The sequence below is a fragment of the Kogia breviceps genome, chromosome 5 (assembly GCF_026419965.1).
Source record: "Kogia breviceps isolate mKogBre1 chromosome 5, mKogBre1 haplotype 1, whole genome shotgun sequence".
In the NCBI taxonomy this organism is placed as follows: domain Eukaryota; kingdom Metazoa; phylum Chordata; class Mammalia; order Artiodactyla; family Physeteridae; genus Kogia; species Kogia breviceps.
The window spans coordinates 94,495,809-94,520,249 of NC_081314.1; the positions used below are offsets into that span (position 1 = coordinate 94,495,809).

The 24,441-nt window shown below is 39.4% G+C and overlaps 1 protein-coding gene across 1 annotated transcript in view; it reads left to right on the plus strand.

The window, feature by feature from the left end:
* The first annotated feature begins 750 nt into the window (after nt 1-750).
* Nucleotides 751-24,441, plus strand: part of MORC1 (MORC family CW-type zinc finger 1) — a 191,697-nt gene continuing 168,006 nt past the window's right edge. Inside the window, 7 exon segments of the mRNA XM_067035361.1 lie at nt 751-881; nt 4,346-4,399; nt 8,878-8,912; nt 14,938-15,006; nt 18,141-18,231; nt 18,887-18,995; nt 22,526-22,685. Of these exon segments, the coding sequence (XP_066891462.1) occupies nt 751-881; nt 4,346-4,399; nt 8,878-8,912; nt 14,938-15,006; nt 18,141-18,231; nt 18,887-18,995; nt 22,526-22,685 (649 nt within the window).

Genomic DNA, 24,441 nt, shown 5'->3' on the forward strand with positions numbered 1-24,441 from the left:
TTATATTTATCCCCAATCCCCCTCTTTCCACCTTCCACTTGGCCAATTCTGTCTTTTGGAACAATACAGAATGTCTATTCTTTGAGTCGTGCCAGCACATCAAACAATTGAATGGCAGCTGACAGGTGAAAAAGGTTCTCACGGAACACAAGCCTCCACATTCTGTTCTGATTGCCTTTAGTTCTTCCTTCCTTTCTCTCTCTGGCTGACTGCTTTTCTTCTTTCTTTCCTTCAACTGGAGAAAACACAACCCAAGGGACACGGGTAAGTGCTGGGGTGAGAACACAAAGGGCCTTGACCTCTGCTGTGTAACAACCGCAAAAGGGAAACTATCCATTTTCCTTCCCTACCGTCCTCAGCTCCCTTACCGACCTCGCCACCCAGATTCTTCCCATTCTGTGTGTTTATGTGTGTATATGTGTGTGCAATCATTTCGGATCGAATTCTAGCCCCAGCCCTGGGCTCCATTTTCCAGTTGGGGAATGCTAGAAAAGAGTGTTTAGTAAGGTTACGTAAACCTCAATTCGGGAAGAGGAGCCTAGCCCAGACACCTTATCACCAGGTGGATCCAAGATCAGGACCGGACTTAACTTGCCAGACAGACACTCGGGCCCACAGAGCAGGGTGAGCTTCGCGCTCCGGCCACCAGGGGGAGCGCGTGCTCGTCGAGCCAGGTATCCGCGCTAGGGCGTGGGCGAGGGCGTGGGCGTGGGCGAGGACGTGGGCGTGGGCGTGGGCGTGGGCGTGGAGATGGGCGAAAGGCTGCTGGGCCCGGCTTCTGGGTCCGCGAGGGCCGCGCGGGTCGCGTTCCAGGCCATGGGAGACAAGTATGCCGCTCTGCGGCGGGCCCACCTGCATCTGGACTTCATCCACGCCAACTCGTGAGTGCACTGGCGTAGCCGGAACGGGGGAGCCTGTCCACACAGCGGAGACGTTTGTCCATCTCCTCATTCTACCATACTGGCCTATCTCTAATGATTTCTCTCCCTAACACACTGACATTTAAAGATTAAAGTTGCCCTCCAAAGAGTAATTTGTATTTATCGATTCCAGCCGCTGTTGCATCCTGAGTCTTTCTGAAAATGTAACCTCTATGAGGATAGGAATCTCACATTTTAGTTATTACTAGGGCACTGTTTCTTCTCTGTCAGGCCAGTATACCCCGTTTGACTACTTTTTAGGTGTTATATCGAATATTTAGATTGCAGAGGCAGATGACAGAGGTTTTTCTTGTCCATCTGTTATTTCCAGCACAGCAAAGCATAGTAGTGAGTGCTGTGTAATTCACAGTGGTATGTTGATTTTTTGGAACCTCTTAGTAATTTGTATTTACTGAAAGTACCGATTGATAGAAAGGATGCAGCAGATTTGAAACCACAGAAATGGAAATGTAAAGAAGCCTGGCCTTGCTGCTTGGGAAAAACACTGTAATTTTTACAGACAACAGAATAAAACAAACAGGCAATATTCAGCAGATATTTAGTTTTATCTTGTTATCATGGAGAATGATTTCAAGCTGGAAAGGATGGTACAAGTAGTTAAAAGTTAACTGAGGTAGAAGACAAATGAAGAAATAGCAATTTTGAGCGAGTTGAAAAATTATAATCTGAGTGCTGAAAAGACTGTGAATTTTATCCTAGAAAAGTTCCTCAGCGTCAGTTTTGCATAGTTTCTGTAGCAATTGCTCCCCAGCCTCCCCGCCCCAAACTACCCCATTATCAGTTGGTGGTCTGGTAACTTAATAACAAAAGTGACAGCAGTGTGAAGCCACAGCAACAAAATCAGATACAAATTGGCATAGTCTCAGCTCCCAGAGATAAAATTCTTATCTGAGACTGGCCTCAGTAAAAACAGCAGTGATTTTTTATTCCTCCTTTGCTTCACCCCCACATCCAATCCATCATCAAGTCCTCTTCATACCATCTCTGTGTCTCAAATTCATCCATTTCTCCCCATCTCTACTGCCATGTCCCCTCTGGATTTCTCATAACCTCTAAACTAGGTTCTCTGCTTCCCCTTCTTGCTCGCCTATGATCCATTTTCCTAAAAGCTGCCGGAGTGAGCTTTTAAAAACTTAAACCAGGTATGTCACTCTTCTTTTTTTTCTTTTTAATATTATTTATTTATTTATTATTTATTTTTGGCTGTGTTGGGTCTTCGTTCCTGTGTGCGGGCTTTCTCTAGTTGCGGTGAGCTGGGGCTACTCTTCGTTGTGGTGTGCAGGCTTCTCGTTGTGGTAGCTTCTCTTGTTGCAGAGCATGGGCTCTAGGCGCGTGGGCTTCTGTAGTTGTGGCATGTGGGCTCAGTAGTTGTGGCTCGTGGACTCTAGAGCGCAGGCTCAGTTGTTGTGACTCATGGGCCTAGTTGCTCCATGGCATGTGGGATCTTCCCGTACCAGGGCTCGAACCCGTGTCCCCTGCGTTGGCAGGTGGATTCTTAACCACTGAGTCACCAGGGAAGCCCCAAAGTGTGTCAGTTTTTTAAAAACATGACAGTGGTTTCCAGTTGCATGGGGAGCAAGTATGAGCTCCTAACCATGGAGTAGGAAGCACTGCATGACCTGGCCATCCCATATCTCGATGTGATCTCCCCATTTTACCATAGCCAGAGCAGACTGGCCTGCTTGGCTCTTTTCTGCTTCAAGGTCTTTGCACCTCCTGCTCTTGCTGGAGCATTTTCACTCCAGTTCTGCAAGGGACTGAGCTCTCATCTTTCAGGGTTCAGCTCATGTCTTCTGTGAAGAAAGGCTCTCCCTTCCTCACCAGTTACTCTTCCCCATCCCTCTTTCTTAGTATCATTTAATCATAATCTGTGTTATCATCTTTATATGTTTGTTTACTTGTGTATTTTTCATATCCCCCACTAACTTGAGCCCACAAAGTGTAAAGAACATGTCTGCCCACATTGGCACATAGCAGGCTGTCAGTAAAAATCTCGAGTGAAATAGTACAGAAGCTTATATGGCATTTTTGGCGAGGGGATCAGAATGATTGCAGTTACTTTCCTGAAGGATTGTTTTGAAAGGCTTGTGGTTTGGAGTGCTGCTTTTGTAAAGCATGTCACCAACACTTTTCTTTTGCTCTGTTTTAGATTTTTAAGTACTAACTTTCTTTTGAGTGAAGGACACCTTTTTGCAATAATGGCATTTAGTTGGTTTATGCTTTTTTTCACGAACAGTGAATATTTATTAAAAGGCAACTATTTTATAAGAGCAGCCTAGCTCAGAAATCAGAGACCTCAGATGTCTGCCATTAAAGGAGTTAGTTCTGCTGTAGCGTATAATTAAGAGTCAAATGAATGGTGTACTAAGCAATTAGGATAGTGGTTCACAAACTTGTCTCTTCATTAGAAGCATAGTAGGTTTATTCTGATGACAAATTTGAAAGCTGACTGGAGTCAAGAGACCCCTCATCAGCATTTGTTTATAGTTTAAAATTCCAAAAATAGATATATATATGTATTTTTTTAAAATAAATTTTTAGCTAGCCTATCATCCTGTGGCCTGAGGTATTTGGAGTCACTGAGACATTGCAGATTATCCTTCCTCCTGTACAAATGAGCAGATGATTTTTGATAAATGGGTCTCTTGCTTCTGCTACCTGTTTACTAAATATAAAAAGAAAATTCCCTACTGAATCTTACCTTAATGCTGCAGTAAGGTTGCTGATTGAAATATCCACAACCACAAATGAAAAGCAAGTGTGCGACCCTGAAGGTGGCTTGATATCACCCCATAGGAACATTCAGCCTTCAAAGTATAAATAAGGATGGCTATCTAGTGTGTTCTATTGCCCAGGACCTGGCAAGAGGGATACAGGGGAGAGTGACCACTGGTAATCTGTGAGATTATTTAAGAATCAGGGTTGTCCAAGGTGAAAAGATTCCACAGAAAAGTGTAGGTTAGTGGTGCAAACAGGGTCCCCTGCCAGTACCTGTGTCTGCAGATGGAGTCTTAAGGTCTTTCAGTGAGCCCGGAATTTGATCAAGGTTTTTCAGAAGTAATTTGGCCTTAAATAATACAACTTTAATGAAACATTCTCTAAAAAAAACTTGAGTAAATGCCTATAAAGCAATTTTAAAATGTCAAAATTTGCTTTAAGTACAGTCAGGTCCTTGAAGTCTTTGTTTTATCAGGAGTAGACAGGATATTTTGGCAATAGTGTTCTTAGCCCTGGCTTTGTCATGTACTTCAGAATCTTGACCATGCTGAGAAAGTAGTTTCTAGAATAACTCCATAATTGATTATCTGCCTAGAACTGGAGAACATTGTCTGAACATGTCTTGAACCTTTTACATTGATTACAGAGTTGGTTTAACTTTGGTTTTCCCTCTATTTCTTCATCAGCACCACGCACAGTTTCGTTTTTGGAGCACTGGCTGAATTGCTGGACAATGCAAGGTAAGGCTTATGTGTAAACAAAGGTTATTCAAAGGGACAAAGGAATTTTATGACATTAATAAAGTCTAGTCATATTAAGAGATGAAAATTCTTTGTCATTTCCCCACTTGGAATGCTTTGTGATTTGATTTCCTGTAAAATCAAGGTATTATAGGAAAAAGAACAGATGGAAGGAGGAATTATTCATCTTTATTTAGTTTGTATTTATGATCATACTTGAAGTTTAGGTAAATTGGACATCTGTTTTTTTTCTTTTTACATCTGTATTGGAGTATAATTGCTTTACAATGATGTGTTAGTTTCTGTTTCATAACAAAGTGAATCAGTTATACATATATTCCCATAGAGCACCGAGCTGATCTCCCTGTGCTATGCAGCTACTTCCCACTAGCTATCTATTTTACATTTGGTAGTGTATATATGTCCATGCCACTCTCTCACTTTGTCACAGCTTACCCTTCCCCCTCCCCATATCCTCAAGTCCATTCTCTAGTAGGTCTGTGTCTTTATTCCCGTCTTGCCCCTAGGTTCTTCATGACCTTTTTTTCCCCTTAGATTCCATATATATGTGTTAGCATACAGTATTTGTTTTTCTCTTTCTGACTTACTTCACTCTGTATGACAGACTCTAGGTCCATCCATCTCACTACAAATAACTCAATTTCATTTTTTATGGCTGAGTAATATTCCATTGTATATATGTGCCACATCTTTATCCATTCATCTGGACATCTGTTTTTGTGTTTATAACCATGTAATAGCAGATATTCATTTGGATTTTATTTGAGTTATGTATCAATGTATACTGTGTATTGAGAATTTATATTTGGGTTTGGGCATTTTCTGAAGTCTGCACCAAAGTGAACTGCATAGTTAAGGAGAAAAGAGCTAAGTGTTGTTGATCCCCTGCTGTGTATCAGATCCTGTTCTAAGCTCTTCCTGTACAGGTGTTAACTCATTATTCTTGACAACAACACTTTGCCCTGGGAATCATTATTTGAATTCCCCAGATGTAGAAATTGATGCACAGAGAGGTTAGATGACCTATTCAAGGAGATACAGTTAATATTTGGCAGAGGTAGAATTCAAATTCAGGCTGTCTGGCTACAGAACTCCCTTGCCCCATTTTACTGTCTCTGACAAAGGTATTGATGTTTAAGGAAATCTCTTTAACAATTTAAGACCAGCTCAATAGTATGTTTGTGAAGGAGTCAGTTTTTCAGCTCACCGAATATGGCATTTGATTGTTTTATATTTGTATTTGCCTGTAACAGAAGATTTTGTCACCTTTTCTGCAGAAAGCAAAGTCCACCCAGGGAGTAGTATGTGGTTGTTAGATAAGGGATCTCAGTGGGGAGATCTAAATTCCCTGCCACTGATTGATGACTGTATTACAACATTTTGCATTTTCCCCTCGTTTCTGGCCTTTGAAGGGAGGTGACTGAGTGTGACCACAGGGTGTAGTCATTTAACCAGCCATCTAGAACTTCCTGCACAACCATGTTCAATGCTAAGTCAAAAGTCCCTAGCTCCTCTATATGAAACTCTGCAGGACTAATGGAATCACAGTCATCACAAAAAGGGAGGGAAGAGGAGAAAAAGAAATTTGCTTGGTCAGAAGATCTGTGAATGCAACTTAGGTGGAGCTAATAGAGATGGGGCTACTACACATGAATGTTCATGGTTAGTGTCTGCAGGAATTCATGGTTTCTACTGTTTGCTTCTGCTCAAGGCTTTGAAGCAAGGCTCCTCCTGTATCCATTAGTCCTCTGTCCTACTCAGTGTCCATTTCCAGCAACTTGACATCTGTAACTGTGAAAGAACACATTTGTCTCTTTTGCCTACTGTCTTTTCTCCTATAAAGTTGTTTCACTCATTCATTTCAACAAAGGAGGGCAAGTAAAATCGGAATGTAGAAGAAATAGAACAGTGGGAACGGTTTATGGAGGAGAGAGGGTGATTAGCAAAGAAAGATTGACTGCAGACTCAGGGGAGTGAGGGAAATGTGATCAATCAAGCAATTCTTCAAGCAGCATTTGTAAACTGGCAGCCCCGGAACAAGTCCAGCTTGTCTCATGTTTATTTGACTCATACTGAAAGTTTGCACAATATTTATAAAGAATAAAAAATAAAAGAAGGAATTGTTTGTAAAGTTTGAGAAACATGAGGTGCCACATAAAAGAATCTGGATCCCATGCTTTTTTTTGTTTTTTTAAAGATTAGACATACCAACCTTGAGGCTGCCTTCCTCAATGGGATCAGGTGTGTAGCAGGTGCACTCTTGGGACCAGCCTGTTTGTTCAGCTTTGCCATTCCCAGTGTTCCCCATGGCCAGCCTGAACTCTTTGGCTCCTCTGTCTTCAGGGGACACCTAAGTTTGTCACCACTGCTTAGATGCTAGTAATTGACAGCAAATGAAGCTACTTAACAGACTTATGCAAGATGCTCGGTTGGTCTTACAGAGGTCTTCATAAAGTCCCTATGTTACTCTAAGACATTATTTTATATCATTGTATTCAAGATTTTGATGATTTCCTGTAGTTGTCAAAATTAGAACTGGAAGGCATTAAAAGAATGTTGTGGAAAGAGGAGGAAAAAATGTGATGGGATAGGAAGGAATTGTTAGGGGACTCTTCCTGATACAACAGATGTTCAGAGAAAAAGTACCTGGGTACAAAGCTTATTATGAAATGTCTTAATATGCTGTAAAAGTGAATGACTGTTCTTTGTCTCATCCCATGGAATTTTTCTATGAAGAAACTGTTTCTATGAAAAAAACCTTTCAGTACAGTGACGTTTATTGAGCCAATTATTGTATACATGGTTCTTTGTATAACATGTAATTATACAATGGAGATAATGATACCTATGTGTCGTGGGTCTGTGGTAAGGATTAGAAGAGAAGGTTTAAGATTTATTTGTCACATGGATAATGCCCAAGAAATGACAGTGGTAACCCCAGAATTTCTGTAGAGGAGGCACTTAGAAGCAGCAGTTGGCTAGAGGAAGGAGCTAAGGGCCCAACTTTGTAGAACAAGTACATTGTACCTACTCCAATTTATCTGGGGTAGTTTTGGGTCGGGACTGATGGAAATTTTGGGAGACACTCAGATTTTCCCATCAGAGTCCCACTGGTTGTTATTATTCTGAGCTTCCTTCTAGACTCTTCCTTCCCTTAACATACCCACTTCCTCGTCAGCTAAGCCCTCATTGCCTTTCTCCTTTCTCTCACAGCTTTCATGTGGAAACCAGGATCTTCTGGCTCTTTCTCCTTTCCTTTTAAAGTTTCTACTTTAAAAAGTAATTTAAGAAAATACATAAATAATATCTGTGAATTGTAGAAAACTAAGAAAATTAGAAAAAAAGAAAAGGCACCAGTAACCTCATCATTTGTGGGTGTGTGTGTCCAGCACACTTCTCTGTGCAAGACCAAATATTAAATATTTTCACCTTTGTAGGCCATGTGTTCTCTGTTGAAACTACCCAACTCTACTATTGTAGTGTGAAGGCAGACTATAGGCAATAGGTAAATGACAATATGTAAATAAACGGTCATGGTTGTGTTCCAGTAACTTTATTCACAAAAACAGTTGATGGGCCCATAGATCATAGATTATCAACCTCTGACCTAGAGAAAACCACTGTTAACATTTGATTTCTTTCCTTACAGATATGCACATGAATATCATATATGTTCTTTAAAAATATGATTATATGGTACACAGTACTTAGTAGTTTTCTTTTTCGTTTTGTACTAAAATATATCATGAAGAGACTAGGGATAGGACGGGAATAAAACACAGACCTACTAGAGCATGGACTTGAGGATGTCGGGAGGGGAAAGGGTAAGCTGTGACGAAGTGAGAGAGTGGCACGGACATATATACACTACCAAATGTAAAATAGATACCTAGTGGGAAGCAGCCGCATGGCACAGGGAGATCAGCTTGGTGGTTTGTGACCACCTAGAGGGGTGGGATAGGGAGTATGGGAGGGAGGGAGACGCAAAAGGGAAGAGATATGGGAACATATGTATATGTATAACTGATTCACTTTGTTGTAAAGCAGAAACTAACACACCACTGTAAAGCAATTACACTCCAATAAAGATGTTAAAAAAATAAAAAATAAAATATATCATGAAAGTCTTCATATGACTTCTGGATTATTCTCCAACCATTTTTTAAAATGTTCATATCCATTTTCTTGAGCTTCTTGTGTAACTACCACTAAATTCCGTCTCTTCTAAATTTCTGAGTTTCAGGCTTTGCGACATTCTCAAATTACGAGTGATCATAGGTCTTAGTCTACAAATGCAGGGTGAAACATTTTAGTTAAGTGTTTTTAAAGCAATTTAAGCAGATTTCTCCATTGTTTGCTATCTGACAGTAGATCATATGTCACATGAGCAATTCAGATTATTGTAATTTTTAAAAATACGATTTCATACTGAAACAATATTTTTATATTGTTTTCAGAGATGCAGGGGCTGCAAGACTTGATGTGTTTTCAGGTGAGCAGATTTGCTTTCTTTTTTTTCCTTCTAATGGAAAAGCCTGTAGTTATTTTGATTTTCTTTTATTTCATGAAAATCAAACCACATTCTATAGATTTTTAATGTAACCTAAGTGCTTTGTGAGTTCGGTGACCCCGTGGGGAGCCAGGTTGAGAACAGCAGACTTTTTGAGTGAAATTGTTCACTTGCTAGAGGACTCATTTACAAAGTGAGATCTTCCAGGGTTTTGTGAAAGCATCAGAGTGATTTGTAGCAGTCAGTTTGTCTGCCACGAGAAACCAGTTTTATTTTAAAATGCATATTAACTTAATGGTTATTCATAATTAAGTATACATCATTCCCAACATATTACAGTTTTAAAGTGTGTAAGTGAATGCGCAGTATGAATGTTTGAAGGCTATGAAATTCAAACCAAGCATGTTTTCTTTACTGACTTCATTTCCAGTCACCAAGTATTTATTGCACTTATTAGTTCATTTCACTGAATATGATGCAGAGGAAGTTAGGTTTTGTGATTCAGTTCTGTAGTTAACACTACCTGGAGAAAATATGATGCAGAGGAAGTTAGGTTTTGTGATCCAGTTCTGTAGTTAACACTACCTGGAGAAACGCCTATGGTGTTAAAATGGATCCCCAACCCGGATTCTGTCAGCTCTCCTGTAAATATTGGATGTTGGTCACAGGCCAGAGAATGTGGTCCATGATATAAAGTCTTATCATTATTTAAAAAGCAACTCAGTTCAATTCAGTTTTCTAAGTGTTTTAAGATTTTGTGCTAGGTGGGTGCTTCTGGTTCACGAGGAAGAGAGACATGGACATCTTGAGAGATTTGAAGAAACATAATAAATGACGCTCTTCTTCCCTTTCTACTCCCAGGTTCTGAGAAGTTTGAGAAATCAAATAAGAGAGTCAGTCTTCATTGATGATAAATGCTAGGTTGGAGTATGGAGCTTAGTGTGGGAGAGCATCAGGCACTCGCCCACCTAGTGGAGTCATGCTCTCTGCAGGCAGCTCACTCTCAGAGGGAACAGGAGAGATCTGAACAGAACCTTAAGTTACTTTTCCCTAAATTACCAGTCAGATGAGTGAGCTCACTGCTTCAGTGAAAACATGGTCAAGGTACAGAGAAGGGCCCCTTTACTACTGCTGATTGAACTCCATTCTGCATAGAAGGAAATGCCAGTAGTGGAGAAAAGGTGATCTTTCCATATATATCCAATTATATAAGAGTAAATGAGAATAAGCATCTCTTGCCTAGGAGAGACTCAAAGCATGGTGGGAACACAGAGAAAGAACACCCCATATTAAAGAGCCAGGGCTTGAAATATGGATGTGATTTTTGTCAGGTAGTGTAGGAAGAAAAGAATATTCCTGTCTCAGGAATTATTGTGAAAAAAAGAATGGAGGTAGACTAGTTCAGAGACTCATTCATTTATTCAATAACATTCAATTGCTGGGGATAGAGCAATGACTAAAGTGTTTGATTAAGCCTGTGCTCTCATGGAACATGCATTCTAATGAGGAAAGATAGACAATAAAGAAGTGAACAAATAAATAATATACCAGGTCACGATAAGTGCTAAAAAGAAAAACAAAACAAAACATAGTGGGATAAGAGAACAGAGAGTAATGGGAAAGATGTACTATTTTTCATGTGGTGCTCATGGAAAGTTGCTCTAAATAGGTGATATACCAGCAAAGACCTAAATGACATGAGGCAGTGAGCCATGTATATATTTGGAGAAAAAGCATCCAGGAGACAATGATGGGGCTTGGTTGACTACAACTAAGTGTTAGAGCCAAATGGATGAGCACCTTGAATATCATACTAAGATTTTTTGTTTGTTTGCTTTTCTGTAGCCAGTGGACCATTAAAGGTTTTGAGCAATGTCAGTTGGCAAACTATCCAATAGAAATGTGCCCTTTTCTTTTTAAAGAAAGATAGTCTAGCAAGAGCATACAGGATGGTTTGTAGGTGGTCTGTAGAAGTGTGAAAGAAGGATAGCAGGGAAGTGGGGCTATGGATGATCTACACAAGATTTTATGAGGATTTGAACGAAGGCAGTGGTCCTAGCAGTGGAGGAAGGAGAAAAGATTCGAGCTGAATTTCATTCACAGCACACATATTATTGAAGGGTCGAAGGGTTGAGAAGAATTATCTGGAATCACAGAAAGTACAACAAATGTGATCAGAATTCACACATTATGTTCTTCTGGGTTTGTGCAAGGCATCACGACATGGCAGTATTCACCCCACTTTCTTTAGCACTTGGCATTGTCACAAAAAATAAAAAAGAATCTTTGCAATTTGATTTGAAAGGGGTACTTCTTTCTTTATTTAGGTAATATGTGTTATTGCAGCAAACCACAATATGGCTATCAACCTAGGAAACTGATTTTTCTTCAAAAAATAGAAGAAACTAGGGCCAGGGCTTATGCACCAATAGATAAAATTGGTATGGGGGTACATAATTAATCTAAGCATTGGACTAGTTTTTAAATTATTTACTGAGGCTTGTGAATTACTTTCCAGTCTTAAGTTTTCTTCAAGTAACTTGAGGGCTATAAAATTCAAACTGAATATGTTTAGCCATGGTTGTTTTATCTTTCTGTGTGTATTATTCTAGTAAGCATGGATATGCATTCAGTACATTTTTTTAGTGCTTACCAAGTGGCAGGCACTGGGCTAAGTGCTGAGTACACACAGTGCCTGCTTTTAAGGAATTGGCATCCTAGTAAAGGGATCTGTGGAAAATATTGTGTGCAGCTTCACTTTTATGGGTAGAAGCCCATTGAGCTTTCATCATATCTCTGAGGCAACTGAGTTCCAAAAAGTGGAAGAACCACTAGTCTGAAAGAGAAATAGATGCATGAACAGGTATTTGAATATACTTTGAAAAGTGGGAAACACAGATTAGAAAGAAAACACTCATTATGGGCACCTGATGATGTGGAAGGATTAGGAAGCCTTCCTAGAAGAAATCATGTATGAACTAAAGACCTAAAGGGAAAATAGGCCTTAACTTGGAGAATCAAGGATGGAAAGGATGAAGGAGAAGAATGTATAGTCGCTTGAATCTGGAGAGAACATAGGACACCCTGATGGTGTTGCAGAAATGTTTGAGATGTTCAAGATTAGTCCCAGGTGATTATTTGTGTGGAAGTGGAAGAGTGCAGTATGGGCAGGGGAGGGGATGACAAGAGATGAGCTTGGAGGTGTTCTTCAGAGAAACAGAACCAATAGTAGATAAATAGATATCTCTCCCTGCCCCTTCCTCTCTCTCTCTCTCTCTCTCTCTCTCTCTCTCTCTCTCTCTCTCTCTCTCTCTCTCTCTCTCTCTCTTAGTCTCTATCATTCTATCTATGGATATACATATAGTAGAGAGGGAGGAAGAGGAAGAGGGGGATTATTTTAAGGAGCTGGCCCCCATGATTGTGCGGGCTGGCAGGTGTGGAATCTGTAGGGCAGCTGGCAGATTGGAAATCCAGGTCAGAGTTGACGTTGCAGTCTTGAGTTCTAAATCTTCAGGCAGGCCAGCAGCCTGGAAACTCAAGCAGGGTTTCTGTGTTGCAGTCTTGAGGCAGAAAATTGCTGTTTCTTTGGGAAACCTCAGTCTTTGCCTTTACAGCCTGCAACTGATTGGATGAGGCTGACCCACATTATAGAGGGTATCTGCTTTACTTACAGTTAGCTGATTATAAATGTTAACTGTATCCACAAGGACTTTCATAGCAACATCGAGTTGACCAAACAATTGGACACCATAGCTTAGCCACGTTGACACATAAAATTAACCACCACAGAGAGGTTGGAGGGTCAGGTGATGAAAGGCAAGCTAGATTTGTTACCTGGTTGGGTTGCATCCTGTGGGCAGTGGCAAGGGTTATAAGCAGGAGAGTAGTGAACTGTACCACTGGCTGCAGACTCTCGGCGTGCTCTGATTTGTGGGAGCAAGAAGCAGGGGAGCTGCTACTGGAATCCAGAAGAGAGGTGATGGTTTCCTGAACTAAGGCAATGTCATGGGGATGGAGAAAGTGGTCAGATTTGAGAGATGTGAGGAGGTGGAATGGAGAAGGCATGTCTACATGGGGCGAGGAGGTGGAGAACTTGATCTTGAGGCTTTGACTTGGGCAGCTGAAGCCTAATGGCAGAGAGATGCCATTTATTGAGCAGGACACACCGGAAGGAGGAGGCATTCTGCTTGGGGAGAAGGTGCTGTGGTTTGTTTCAGACATGCATGCTTAATGGTTAGTAGAAATCGATCTGAAATACATAGTTTTAAGGAATTGAAACAAACAAGGCCAAGCCTCTGAGTGGGTACTTGGGGAATATTAAATTTTGAGGCTGTGATTGTCTGCAGGCCTTCATGGGAATTTATAGAAAAATTAAGCCTCTATTAAGACTCTTGGGAATTTTGAGCCTTTCCCACCTATTCACCAAAGAAATGCCCTGCTTTCTTATGTGAGAACTATATACCAAGAGCTACAAAATCAACTGTTGCAACTTCACAGGCTGAGGCTTGTGTTAGGTGGTTCCCAGTTCTGATAAACCTTAGGATAATAAGGAGGAGTTTTTGTTCCTAAACTGCATCCAAGACCAGTTAATTTAGAATATATCCTGGTGATTCAAATGTGCAGCCAAGGTTGAGAACTATCGCATTGTGCAAAGAACTCCACAAGAGTTGAACAGTGGAGAAGTGTCAGCCTTAGTCAGGGGACAGCTGAACAGAGCAAATACCTAAAGCGGGGAGGAATATTCTGACACAGAAGTTGAGGTAAGCAGACCAGAGGACCAGGTAGGGAGAAGAACTGGGGAAATTAGATGGTAGGGAAGATACAAAGGGTTAGTAAACAGGAGGTGAATTAGAGAGAGGAGGGGGGGATTACAAGTGGACATGTGAGCATAAAATTATGAATCCAGAAAACTTGGGTATGATTTTTAGATATGTATTTATAGATTATTTTGAACATTTAAAAAATGTAGATTCCAGGTGACCATTGAACCCAGAGTTGACTTAACTGATGTGCTAGAAATGAATCTGTAAGGATGGAGTTTGTAAATCCATGGCTGCCTGGGGATGGGGTCGGGGGTGACAGGGCATGGGCGGGGCAGAAGGCAGAGACTACAAGGGGCACGAGGAAACACCTGGGGTGATGATCATGTTCACTATCCTGATTGTGGTGATGGTTCCACAGGTATTTACATATGTCAAAATGTGTCACATTGTATACTTCAAACGTGTAGCTTTTTTGTGTATAAGCTATTTCTCAATAAAGTTGTTATGTTACCAAAAAAAGAGAGAGGTGTGCTGGAATTCACGTATCCAAATGTTGAAATTACTTCAAGAGCCAGATTACAAACTGTGCATTAAAATTACTCTCATTATTTTTAGTTACACCTTCACAATTTTTTAAACAAGAGATTATATTATGTAAGTTAATGATATCTCTTAATCATCAAAATTGACTCCAAATAACTTAGCTATTTTCAAAAATCATATGCATTTTCAAGAGGCAAATATTTGCTGCCACTAAGAAGCACGCACGAATGGCTCTTATGGGAATTAGCTACTTGGAAGAGAGCCTGATGAATTTAATAAGAATGACCTGGATTGACTTTAGAATTAGTGCTTTGGTGGAAGGGCAACAGGATTGGTCAATTTGATAGAGGGATCCTGTGGCCACATAATTGGCTACCTTTATTCCCTCTCCCAGGGAGAAAATACCTGAAGTTTAAAGGACCCGTCAGATTCCAGAACAGGGCATGTCATGCTGTATACATAATTTATTAATATGTACATGTTTTATGTTAATTTAAAACCTTTTTGTTGCATGATTGTTTTCTCCCTGCAGTTTCTCATGGAACTGTAGCCAAGATGCCTTTCTGAGCTTTATCCTCGTGCCATAACTCAGTCACTCAGTGGCTGCATTTGAGGAGGACAAATAATTATGTGAGCAGCATGACTCTCTGATGAACAAATTAAGCCCCCTATTTATTAGTAATAACTGCATTCTCTTACAGTGGATAATGAAGAACTGCAGGGTGGATTCATGTTGTGCTTCCTGGATGATGGATGTGGTATGAGCCCTGGTAAGTTAATTATCTAGATTCCTACCTGGCTGTTAGAACAAACAGCCTGAAAACCTATAAAATAAATAAAAATAAATTGAGCTATACATATAAAAACAGGTATGGAGCTATTAGGAAAAATAAACCCCAGACTTATCATATTGTTGAGCTTTTTAGGTTTAAATATTCCAGCTGACAGAGTAAATTCATTGTAACCATCTAAAGCAAGACCAAAAGTGAATGTAAATCAATATTGCCAGAAAAATGACAGGCACAAGGCACAGATTTCTTGTAAGGAACAGCATCTGGGAATGAATAGAAAGCAAACACAGACAGTGAGATTGTCTTTAGCACACCCTTCAGGTATTGCTTTCAAGAGACCCGAGGCAGTTTCTAGTGTGTTTAGGCTATTTTAAATTTTTTGTTTAACCTTGAGGTAGAGGTCACCTCTCCTTGTTTTTAGCAGTTTGTGTTTTTTCCCTGCACATTCAAAGGTTTAGTTGCTTCTTGAATGTTCTCCTCATAGTGAAAACATCTACAATGCATTGCATGATTATCTTCGTATCTTCAAGGCTAGCAAAAGGCAGCACAGAGTAGGTACATAATATTGTTTGCTGTGGAATTGAGATGTTATTCCTTCAGATAAAAGATTTGCATGAATTGGGATTCCTTATCCCTGAATTCTTATAACACTTGTGTTATGTCCCTCAAGCTAGGCTTTTTGACCACCAGATTTAACAAACAGTGAGGGAGTTCAAATAATATGGTAGTGTTCTGGTCAGTTTCACACCAGAGGAAAGAATGATCATCGGTGCTGATAGAAGCTAAGAATAAAAAATAAAGCAATTATCTTCTTTTGAGTTTCCAAAGACCCCCTTGGTCTGAATGGTAAAGGACTATGTGTGACATATTCTAAAGCAATTCCTTAAAAAAAGAAGCAACTCCTTTATATGGGTCCACAAACAAAATAATCAAAACACAGGCAAGTGACAAATATTCAGATCTTCAGAAGAAACTCACTTCAGTTGACATATACAGTTGTATTTTAAAAAGGCCCAGTAGTGTTGAGAGCAATTCTTTATTAATGTTGGAACTCAGGTGATAAGTTGGAAGAGTTTTTCTGATGACTGAAAATAGAATCCGTCTGTTGTCCAAGCTGAGCTCTATCAGTCTTGACCCTTAGAAGATGACTGCAGTGATTTCCAAACTCTTTTCACTTGCAGTTTTGCCCCATTACAGTGCATTCCCCACACAGCAATCCTGAGTGCATTTTTTTCTTTTAATAGATCATATTGATGCCCCTGCTTAAAACCCTTAGTGGTTTTCCATTACTTTAGAATAAAATTCATATTCCTCAGCAACACTTTCAATTTCTTGCATTATTTGGCCTCTGTCCACCTCTTTGACCTTTTCTTGTACCTTGCACTTCCTTGCTTATAGCACTCCAGCCACACCTGGCTGCCCCTTCATCATTTAAATCTCATCTCAGATGACACCTTATGAAGGAGGCCTTCCCTGAGCATTCTATCTGCAGGCTACATTCTTGTTAATTCCCTGTAACATTACCCTGGTTTTATTTCCTTTACTTAGTGCTCTCTGAAAGGATCTTGTTTGTCTACTTCTTTCTCCTACCATGACATAAAGTTATTGAGGACAGGGGTCATGCCTGTCCTATTCAGTTTTCTGTCCCTGTGCTCAGAACTCTGGCCACCGTACGTGGGAGTCTGTATGGTGTGTGATTTGGTCTTCTGCAACTCTGGGTGATAGTTCTGTGGTTACCATTTATCAGTGTGACCTTGGGAAAGTTACATAAACTCCTAAAACTTAAATTTCCTCATCTGTAATGTGTAGATAATAATAATAATAATAGTATCTTCCTTGTAGGCTTGTTATAAATATTAAGTGGTTGGTGCAAATAAAATATATGATATAGTACCTGGCACATACTAAATAATAAGCAGTAGCTAATATTATGATTATGTATACCCTCGTCTAATAGCCAACCCTTAATAAGAACATGTGATAAAATGTCCAGTTAGCTTCAGACAAGCAGAGTGTCTTTACACACCTCATGCCACGTGCCACTGAACTATATAGCATGTCTGCCCCCAGACTGACACAGGGTCCTCAGGGCAATTCTGGAGCATGTATTCAGGTAGCCCAATTGGGAGACCCATTTCTATCTTTTCCTATTTCCCTGGGAGCATTCCTGTTTCTTGGAGGTATGTATATTCTGCAGTTCAGAGGATTCTTCTCTCGAGTTCCAGAATGCCCTGGAGAGATCAGGAGAATAACTCTCAAAGTCTGAAATAAGTAGCCCTTCCCAGTTAGTAGCAGACCAAAAGCTATTCTGCCCTTCTCAGTCTCACATGGGACTGGATAAGTGCCAAAAGAATAGAAAATTACTAGTGGTACAAATAATTATAGCACCTTTAATTTATTAGCATTTATTAAATGGCATGTATTGTCTTTAAGGTTAACACATCATCTCATTTAATTCATTTCATTTATCTTCATCAACAGATATGTGATATAAGTGTTAGTAGTTCCCTTTTAGGGACAAGAAATTTTTTTAAAAATTAATTTTTGGCTGTGTTGGGTCTTCATTGCTGAGCATGGGCTTTCTCTAGTTGCAGCGAGTGGGGGCTACCCTTCCTTGTGGTGCATGGGCTTCTCATTGTGGTGGCTTCTCTTGTTTCAGAGCATGGGCTCTAGGCACATGGGCTTCAGTAGTTGTGGCATGTGGGCTCAGTGGTTGTGGCTCGCGGGCTCTAGAGCACAGGCTTAGTAGTTGTGGCGCACGGGCTTAGTTGCTCTGTGGCATGTGGGATCTTCCCAGACCAGGGCTTAAAACCATGTCCCTTGCATTGGCAGGCAGATTCTTAACCACTGCACTACCAGGGAAGCCCAGGGACAAGGAAATTAAGGATCTACTTCCCCAGGGTCACGTGGCTAGGTCTGTCTGACCTCCTTCAATGTGTTCCCGTTATGATCCTGGTCAGAGATTATGGGGCCTGACAAGGATCCTTGTCTTTGGGCTGACCCAAGAAGTATGGATTTGTCCTAATATATGTGTGACATCCTGACAACTGGACCTCCGACTGGTGTGAATGACTCATAAGTCCTAACCACTTACATGTCTTTGTCAATTATAGAGGAAGCTTCAGATATCATTTACTTTGGAACATCCAAGAAACGGTTATCAACTTTGAAGTTTATTGGGCAATATGGCAATGGTCTTAAAAGGTGAGAATTGTTTTCCTTAATGCATGTATTATTGATTTTGATTATTGGGAATAATATTTGGTTAAAGGAAATCTTAGAAACAAATATAAACTTGAGAGTCCTATATTGTTTTAGAATTTCCACTACCCATAACTGACTTGAACCTTTACAATGTTTTAAAATTTAATTAAAATTTAAAATTTAATTTTTAAATAGATGATGAATCTTTTTCTCAGAGATCGCTGAAGTAGCACCCCTGTAGCTTAAAGCTTCATCACATCTCTATGTCCTATTGTTTCTCAAAGCGTATCTTAGTGTAAGTGTTATATGTGTCCACAGCTTATGTTACTGGTCTGCCTCAAAGAAAAGTGAGGACATGAGACTACGATCACCTGTGTAGCACCTGCCAGGGACAGATGATTGTTCTTTGCTGGAGCCATTGACAGCACCTTATCTCAAGCCAGAATGTGGGCCTGGATTAGTTCAAATTCTGCTCTGCTTTGAGAACAAAAACAAAAAAAAATCATACTTATACACTCTTGGTGATGAGTCAGCAAAACAGTGGAGTTATTTCTATGAAAAGAACAACCTGGTACAGTACATGATATCATGCTTGCCTGTTCCTTCTTTCTAGTGTTTTAGATGTTAACTGTTATGTTCTTGATTTTTAATATAGTGGATCCATGAGGATTGGAAAAGACTTTATTCTTTTCACAAAGAAGGAAGAAACGATGACTTGTGTGTTTTTTTCTCAGACATTTTGTGAAAGAGAAGGTCTAAATGAGGTAAGGGTTGAGAATTTTCCTTCGGTTCCCATGGTTATGGAATTGTTTTCATTTACCGTTTCAGGAGGTAAAGTCTACCATGGGTTCTTTCTGATTATGCTTTAGAAATTTAAGAGTATATTTGGGAAATGGAGAGAGGGTAGCTGGCCATTCTGGAGTCATTGGAGGCCTGTCCTATTTATCCTTCCTTGAGTAGGTTTGTAACTCCTAGAGAGTTTTCAGAACTTTATTTTTATTATCCATGTACACAAATTTTCCAGAATAAGAGGCTCCCTTTGGCACAATGAGCTTTTTGGAAGAAGCTTGCAAAACATTTCCATAACTTGTCTGTACATTAGAGTATCATTTTTAAAATAAATAGAATATTGGATTCAAAAGACTTGGAAAACAACATCTAAAGAAACTGAATGCAAAACAGACTTAAAACTGTAACTCTGTTGACCATAATTTCAATTCCATTTGCTGACCCAGAGACATTTTATTAATTTGCAGTGTCTGAGTTTAGTATTATGAACATCAGTTATAATTCAATATAGCAAATACATGTTGAGGAACTGCTGTTTGCCTAGCACTGGGTAGACCCTGTGGAAGGTAGAAAACAAGCGGGACCACCTGACCATCAGTATTTTCAGTCTTATCACCAAATAAGACAGACACATATGAACTGGATAAATAAAAAAAACAGGGGTGTTAAAAAAGCATGCTGTTCAATGAGTATGTGTTCCTGCTGTTACTCAATTGTCAAAAGCAGTGATATGGATGGAGAGATGAGAGAGCCTTGAGTGGCCAACGAGGGTTTTATGGAGAGAGGACAACGTGTAACTGGAAAGGTTGGTATATGGTGAGAAATAGCATGTGGCAAGTCTCAGACCTGAGATGACTCTGGGGTTTGGAGGGACAGTGTGGAAATTGGGGACTGTCCAGCAGGAGCCCAGCATGCCCGCTGGCTGCAGTGGAGTGGGGCTTGTTAACAGGAATAGTCTGGAAGCAATAGGGAGTACCTGAGTGGGATTCTGACATGAGGAAAAGCAATACTTTAAGCATTTATATTGTACTTTTTGTATGTAAAGGGCATGGGAAATTGGGCCAAAGCTGAGATTATAGTTTTCCTAAAATGGGCCATTTCCTTTTATTTTTTTTTAAACTAAGCCTGCAGCCCCTTTCCATTTCCACTTCTACAGAGACAATCCCTTTCAACAGTATTAGCTGATTCTTTTGCTGTTTTTCTGTAAATCTCTATATAACATGCTTGTATTGCTACTTCTTGATTTGATTTAGGCATTATCTATTCTATTAACCTCCCACTATAAAAGAGGAGGATTTATCTGTTTCTTTTTCTTTGCTCCCATCACACATACATACCCTTCCAATTCTCTACCCTCAATATGGCTCAGTTGTAATTTTGGTTGTGCCAATATTCACTGTTTACATTAGAGGCTATATAGGCACTACATACAATTATACCATGTCATAAACTATTATTTTTCTCTCTCCTGAAAAACTTTAAATTAATAATTACTAATTGCCTGCTTAGTAGGCTGTATGCTTATCGCTATCACTGAATATTGAAGAATTGAAGAACTCTACTCTGGAATCATCTTGAAGAACTCTACTCTGGAATCGTCTTATGTGCTGCACCTCACATTCCTGCTTTCCATGGCTGGTATTCAGCTGCTATCCTGGGATATGCCCCTGCCATCATTCTGGCAGTTCTCTTTACTTCTCTTCTGTGTCAGGTCTTTCCTAGTGTTCTCCCTCTTCTTGGTGTAACGTATCCTCCATTAGCTTTCTCAGCAAGAGTGCATGAGGGGTAAAATATTTTGAGACTTCACATGCATTAAAATGTTTTTATCCCACCCAAACACTTAATGATAGTTTGGCTTGATGTTTTTTCTTGGAATTAGTCTTCTTTCAGGATTTTGAAGGCATTGCTCCATGATCTTATAATTTCTAGTGTTGAGAAGTCTGAAACCATTTAAATTCCCGAGTTTTCTAGGTGACCCATTCTCCTCACCTCCCCCTCTATTTTGGGGAGGGCTTTTCCCCCTCTGTTCTGATTTCAGTGTTTTGGGTGGGTCTATTTGTACCCATCGTGCTGGGTGCTTGTTGAACATTTTCAGTCTGGAAACTCATGTCCTTTAATTCTGGGATATTTTCCTGTAATATTTCATGACTTTCTTCCATCCATATTATCTTTTCTCTCCTTTTACAACACCTGTTCTTAGCTTTTGGATGCTAGAGACAGTTCTTTAGTTTTCTAACCCTTTCTCTCCTGTTTTCTGTCCTTTATATATTTGTTTTGTTTTCTGGGAGATATTCTTACATTTATCTTCCAACCCTTAAAAAGAAAATTTTTTCTGTAATCATATTCTTTACTTCTAAGGAGTCTTTTTAGTCTCTCAATATTCCTTTTTAAAGACATGTAGTTCTTGTTTCATGGATATAGTATTTCTTCTTAGAGCTCTGAAGATATTAACTATGATTGATTTTTTTTCCCCTGAAATTTTCATCTTCCTCTTATGGTTTTTGTTACCACTGAGTTGCTTTGTTTGTGCTTGTTTATTTGGTCTCTTTCTGTCACATTAGAGGCTTTTCTTAGATGACTGTTAATCCTGAATACTTTAAAGATTAGTTCAATAAAGTGCCAATTGAAAGCTCTGAGAGTGTGGGTGGGGCTTGACAGCTATGCAGGTCACAATAATGGGATCTAACTGGGATGTTTTATTGGAAAATCCTCAATATAATTTGCCTTATGTCTTTCCTTCTGGGCTGCTCAGATATCTCAAAGAAGACGCCTACAGGCTTCTGCCTGAAGGTCTAGCTGACAGCTTCCTGGGAGCCAAATGAGAGAAGAGATCTGGGGTTCTCAGCATCTAATATGTATACTTTAATTTAATCCCTCTATTCTAAGTAAGGTCCCCTGCCAACTGTGCCTGATATATCCTCTAATCCAGATGTGCTTTGTTCCACTCTTTCCAGTTAATAAAAATCAGTCCCTGTGGAGGTGGGGGAGGAGCTATTGCCAGGTGGGGATCTGGATGCTACTTCTAGCTCTCTTCTCCTTTTACCCTACCTCCAGAGTTAATTCATGCCATCAATCTCTGAGCCTTTTAGTGGACTCTGAATTGTAAATCAGACTAGTTCTTCTCCTGCCTGGCACGGGCTTTGGATTGGTTACTTGGATATGCTGTCATACTTCTTGGATATGCTGTCATACTTGGATATGCTTTTCAACTTCTAAAATGCTGATACTGTTGTCCCCTCTGCCATTCTACCCCTAATTCCATAGGGGGCTGAGGTAGATTCCATGTGTTCCCACATTCTACAGTGGAACATTTTAGAATAAAACTCCAAGTATACATATTTGTCATGTGTCTCTTCCATATAAAACTAGAATACCTGGGAAAAATAAACATTTAACTTAGTGTTTTATAATTTGGCTGGATGGTAAATGAACTGAATTAGGATCAGACAAAAGAATGATGGGTTTTGTGTATTTCATAGAAAATTGATGTGTGTTTTTTTAATAGGTTGTGGTTCCAATACCTTCATGGTTAACAAGAACCAGAGAATCTGTCACAGATGATCCTCAGAAATTCTCAACGGAATTGTCTATAATTTATAAGTATTCTCCATTTAAAACCAAAGCAGAATTGATGCAGCAGTTTGATGTGATCTATGGGAAATGTGGTAAGATCATCACAACACTGAAATTTTGATGTGAAAGTATTTGTTTTCAGTGTCTTATGAAAGACTATAAATATGATTCCGTATTTTCTTCTATTTACAGTATCACATGGAGTCTCATATGGGGCAGTTATTCATTTTATTTCTATAAGTTTTATTTCAGGAGAATCCAAACGGGAATAATTCTTAAGTCTCTGACATTGGGAGAAAGGTTTGTACTTGTGTGAGCTTGGTGAAACTGGATAAGAAGAGGATAATACAGGCTATTACCACAGGGAATCACAGTCTCTGCACCAGATGCTTTACTGCAGCATCCAAGTTTAGATGATGCCAGGGTTTATAAGAGAGTTAGCAATTTATAAAATAATGAATCCAGGTTTCTGTGCCAGTCTTTCTCCACACTTCTACCACTTTTCACATCTGAAAGCAAAAAGATTCCTACTCTAGAGAAAACTATTTGCATTCTGCTTTTTGTAATGTTTATATGCAAAATTCTGTTATGTTTATATTAAAATTATGTTTTATGTTATGCTTATAGCAAAATTCTGAGATTTATTTTGTGACTTGGCCTGTGTTACCTTCAAAATTTCTTCTCTAATCTGTGGCATTTTATTTAAAAGTGATGTTTTATGTCATCCTTTTCCCTTTCTCACAGCGGAAAAATAGTGGCAATTAAATAAATACTCATTTCATTAACATATGTGACATACTTTATGGACAGTTAATGTAATCTCTTAGTTGCCTTCTAATTGTGAAATACTCATATAAATGAAAGATGTACTGTTTCCTGAATACTTTTCTAAATGCTTTATAAAAATTAACTCATTTAATCCTCTAAACAACTCAGTGTTTTAGGTACCTCATGAGCTCCATCATATAGATGAGAAAACTTAGGTTCAGAGAGGTTAGGAAACTTACCTGAGGTCATTGTGCTAGTAAATGGTTGATCCAGGATGTAGACCTAAGTATTTAGGCTCCCAAGATCAAGTCCAAATTTTTAGTCACTCTGCTGTTCTCCCTTCTGTTTTAGTATTACCAAAAAAAGTGTAATTGGTTGTTCTTAAAATTTCTCTGACAATGGTGTTTGTCTTTATATTACAATCGACTTCATAAAGAATTTGGATTTTTTTGTTTACTGTGCTTTAGAGCAGGGGTCAGCAAACTCTAGCGCCTTCAGGTCATATTGGCCCCATAGCTGTTTTTGTTAATAAATTTTTATTGGAAATAGCCACATCATTCATTTGTGTATTCCCTATGGCAGCTTCCATGTACAACTGTGGAGTTGAGTTGTGAGTAGATGTGAGAGGCCTGCAAAGCCTGAAGTATTTATTATCTGCCCCTTTACAGAAAATGTATACCAACACCTGTTTCAGGGTCTAAAAGCAGTACTTCATATTTATACAAATGTTGAAAATTCATCTTTGTTCTTATGTGCATTGATTTCAGTTCTGCCAGTGAGAGCTTTGCCTATAATACAAATTTGGTTCAGGCTTCTAACAGTTTTTGTAATGCAAATTATGAAAAGAGTTCCAAAGTTTAAGAATCCACATTGAAAGACATAATGAATTGAATAGTAAAAAGAAGCGCTGTACTGTAGAAACTCAACACTCTTTGGCGGAGAGTGGAATTTGCTATAAGATGTATATCTTGGAACTTATCCAAGCATATTATTTACTGAAGTACAAAAAGAAATTTGGTCTATAGCAGGCTTAATTCCATAGGTGAGATAATAGCACCATGACTAACACATAGTATAGTT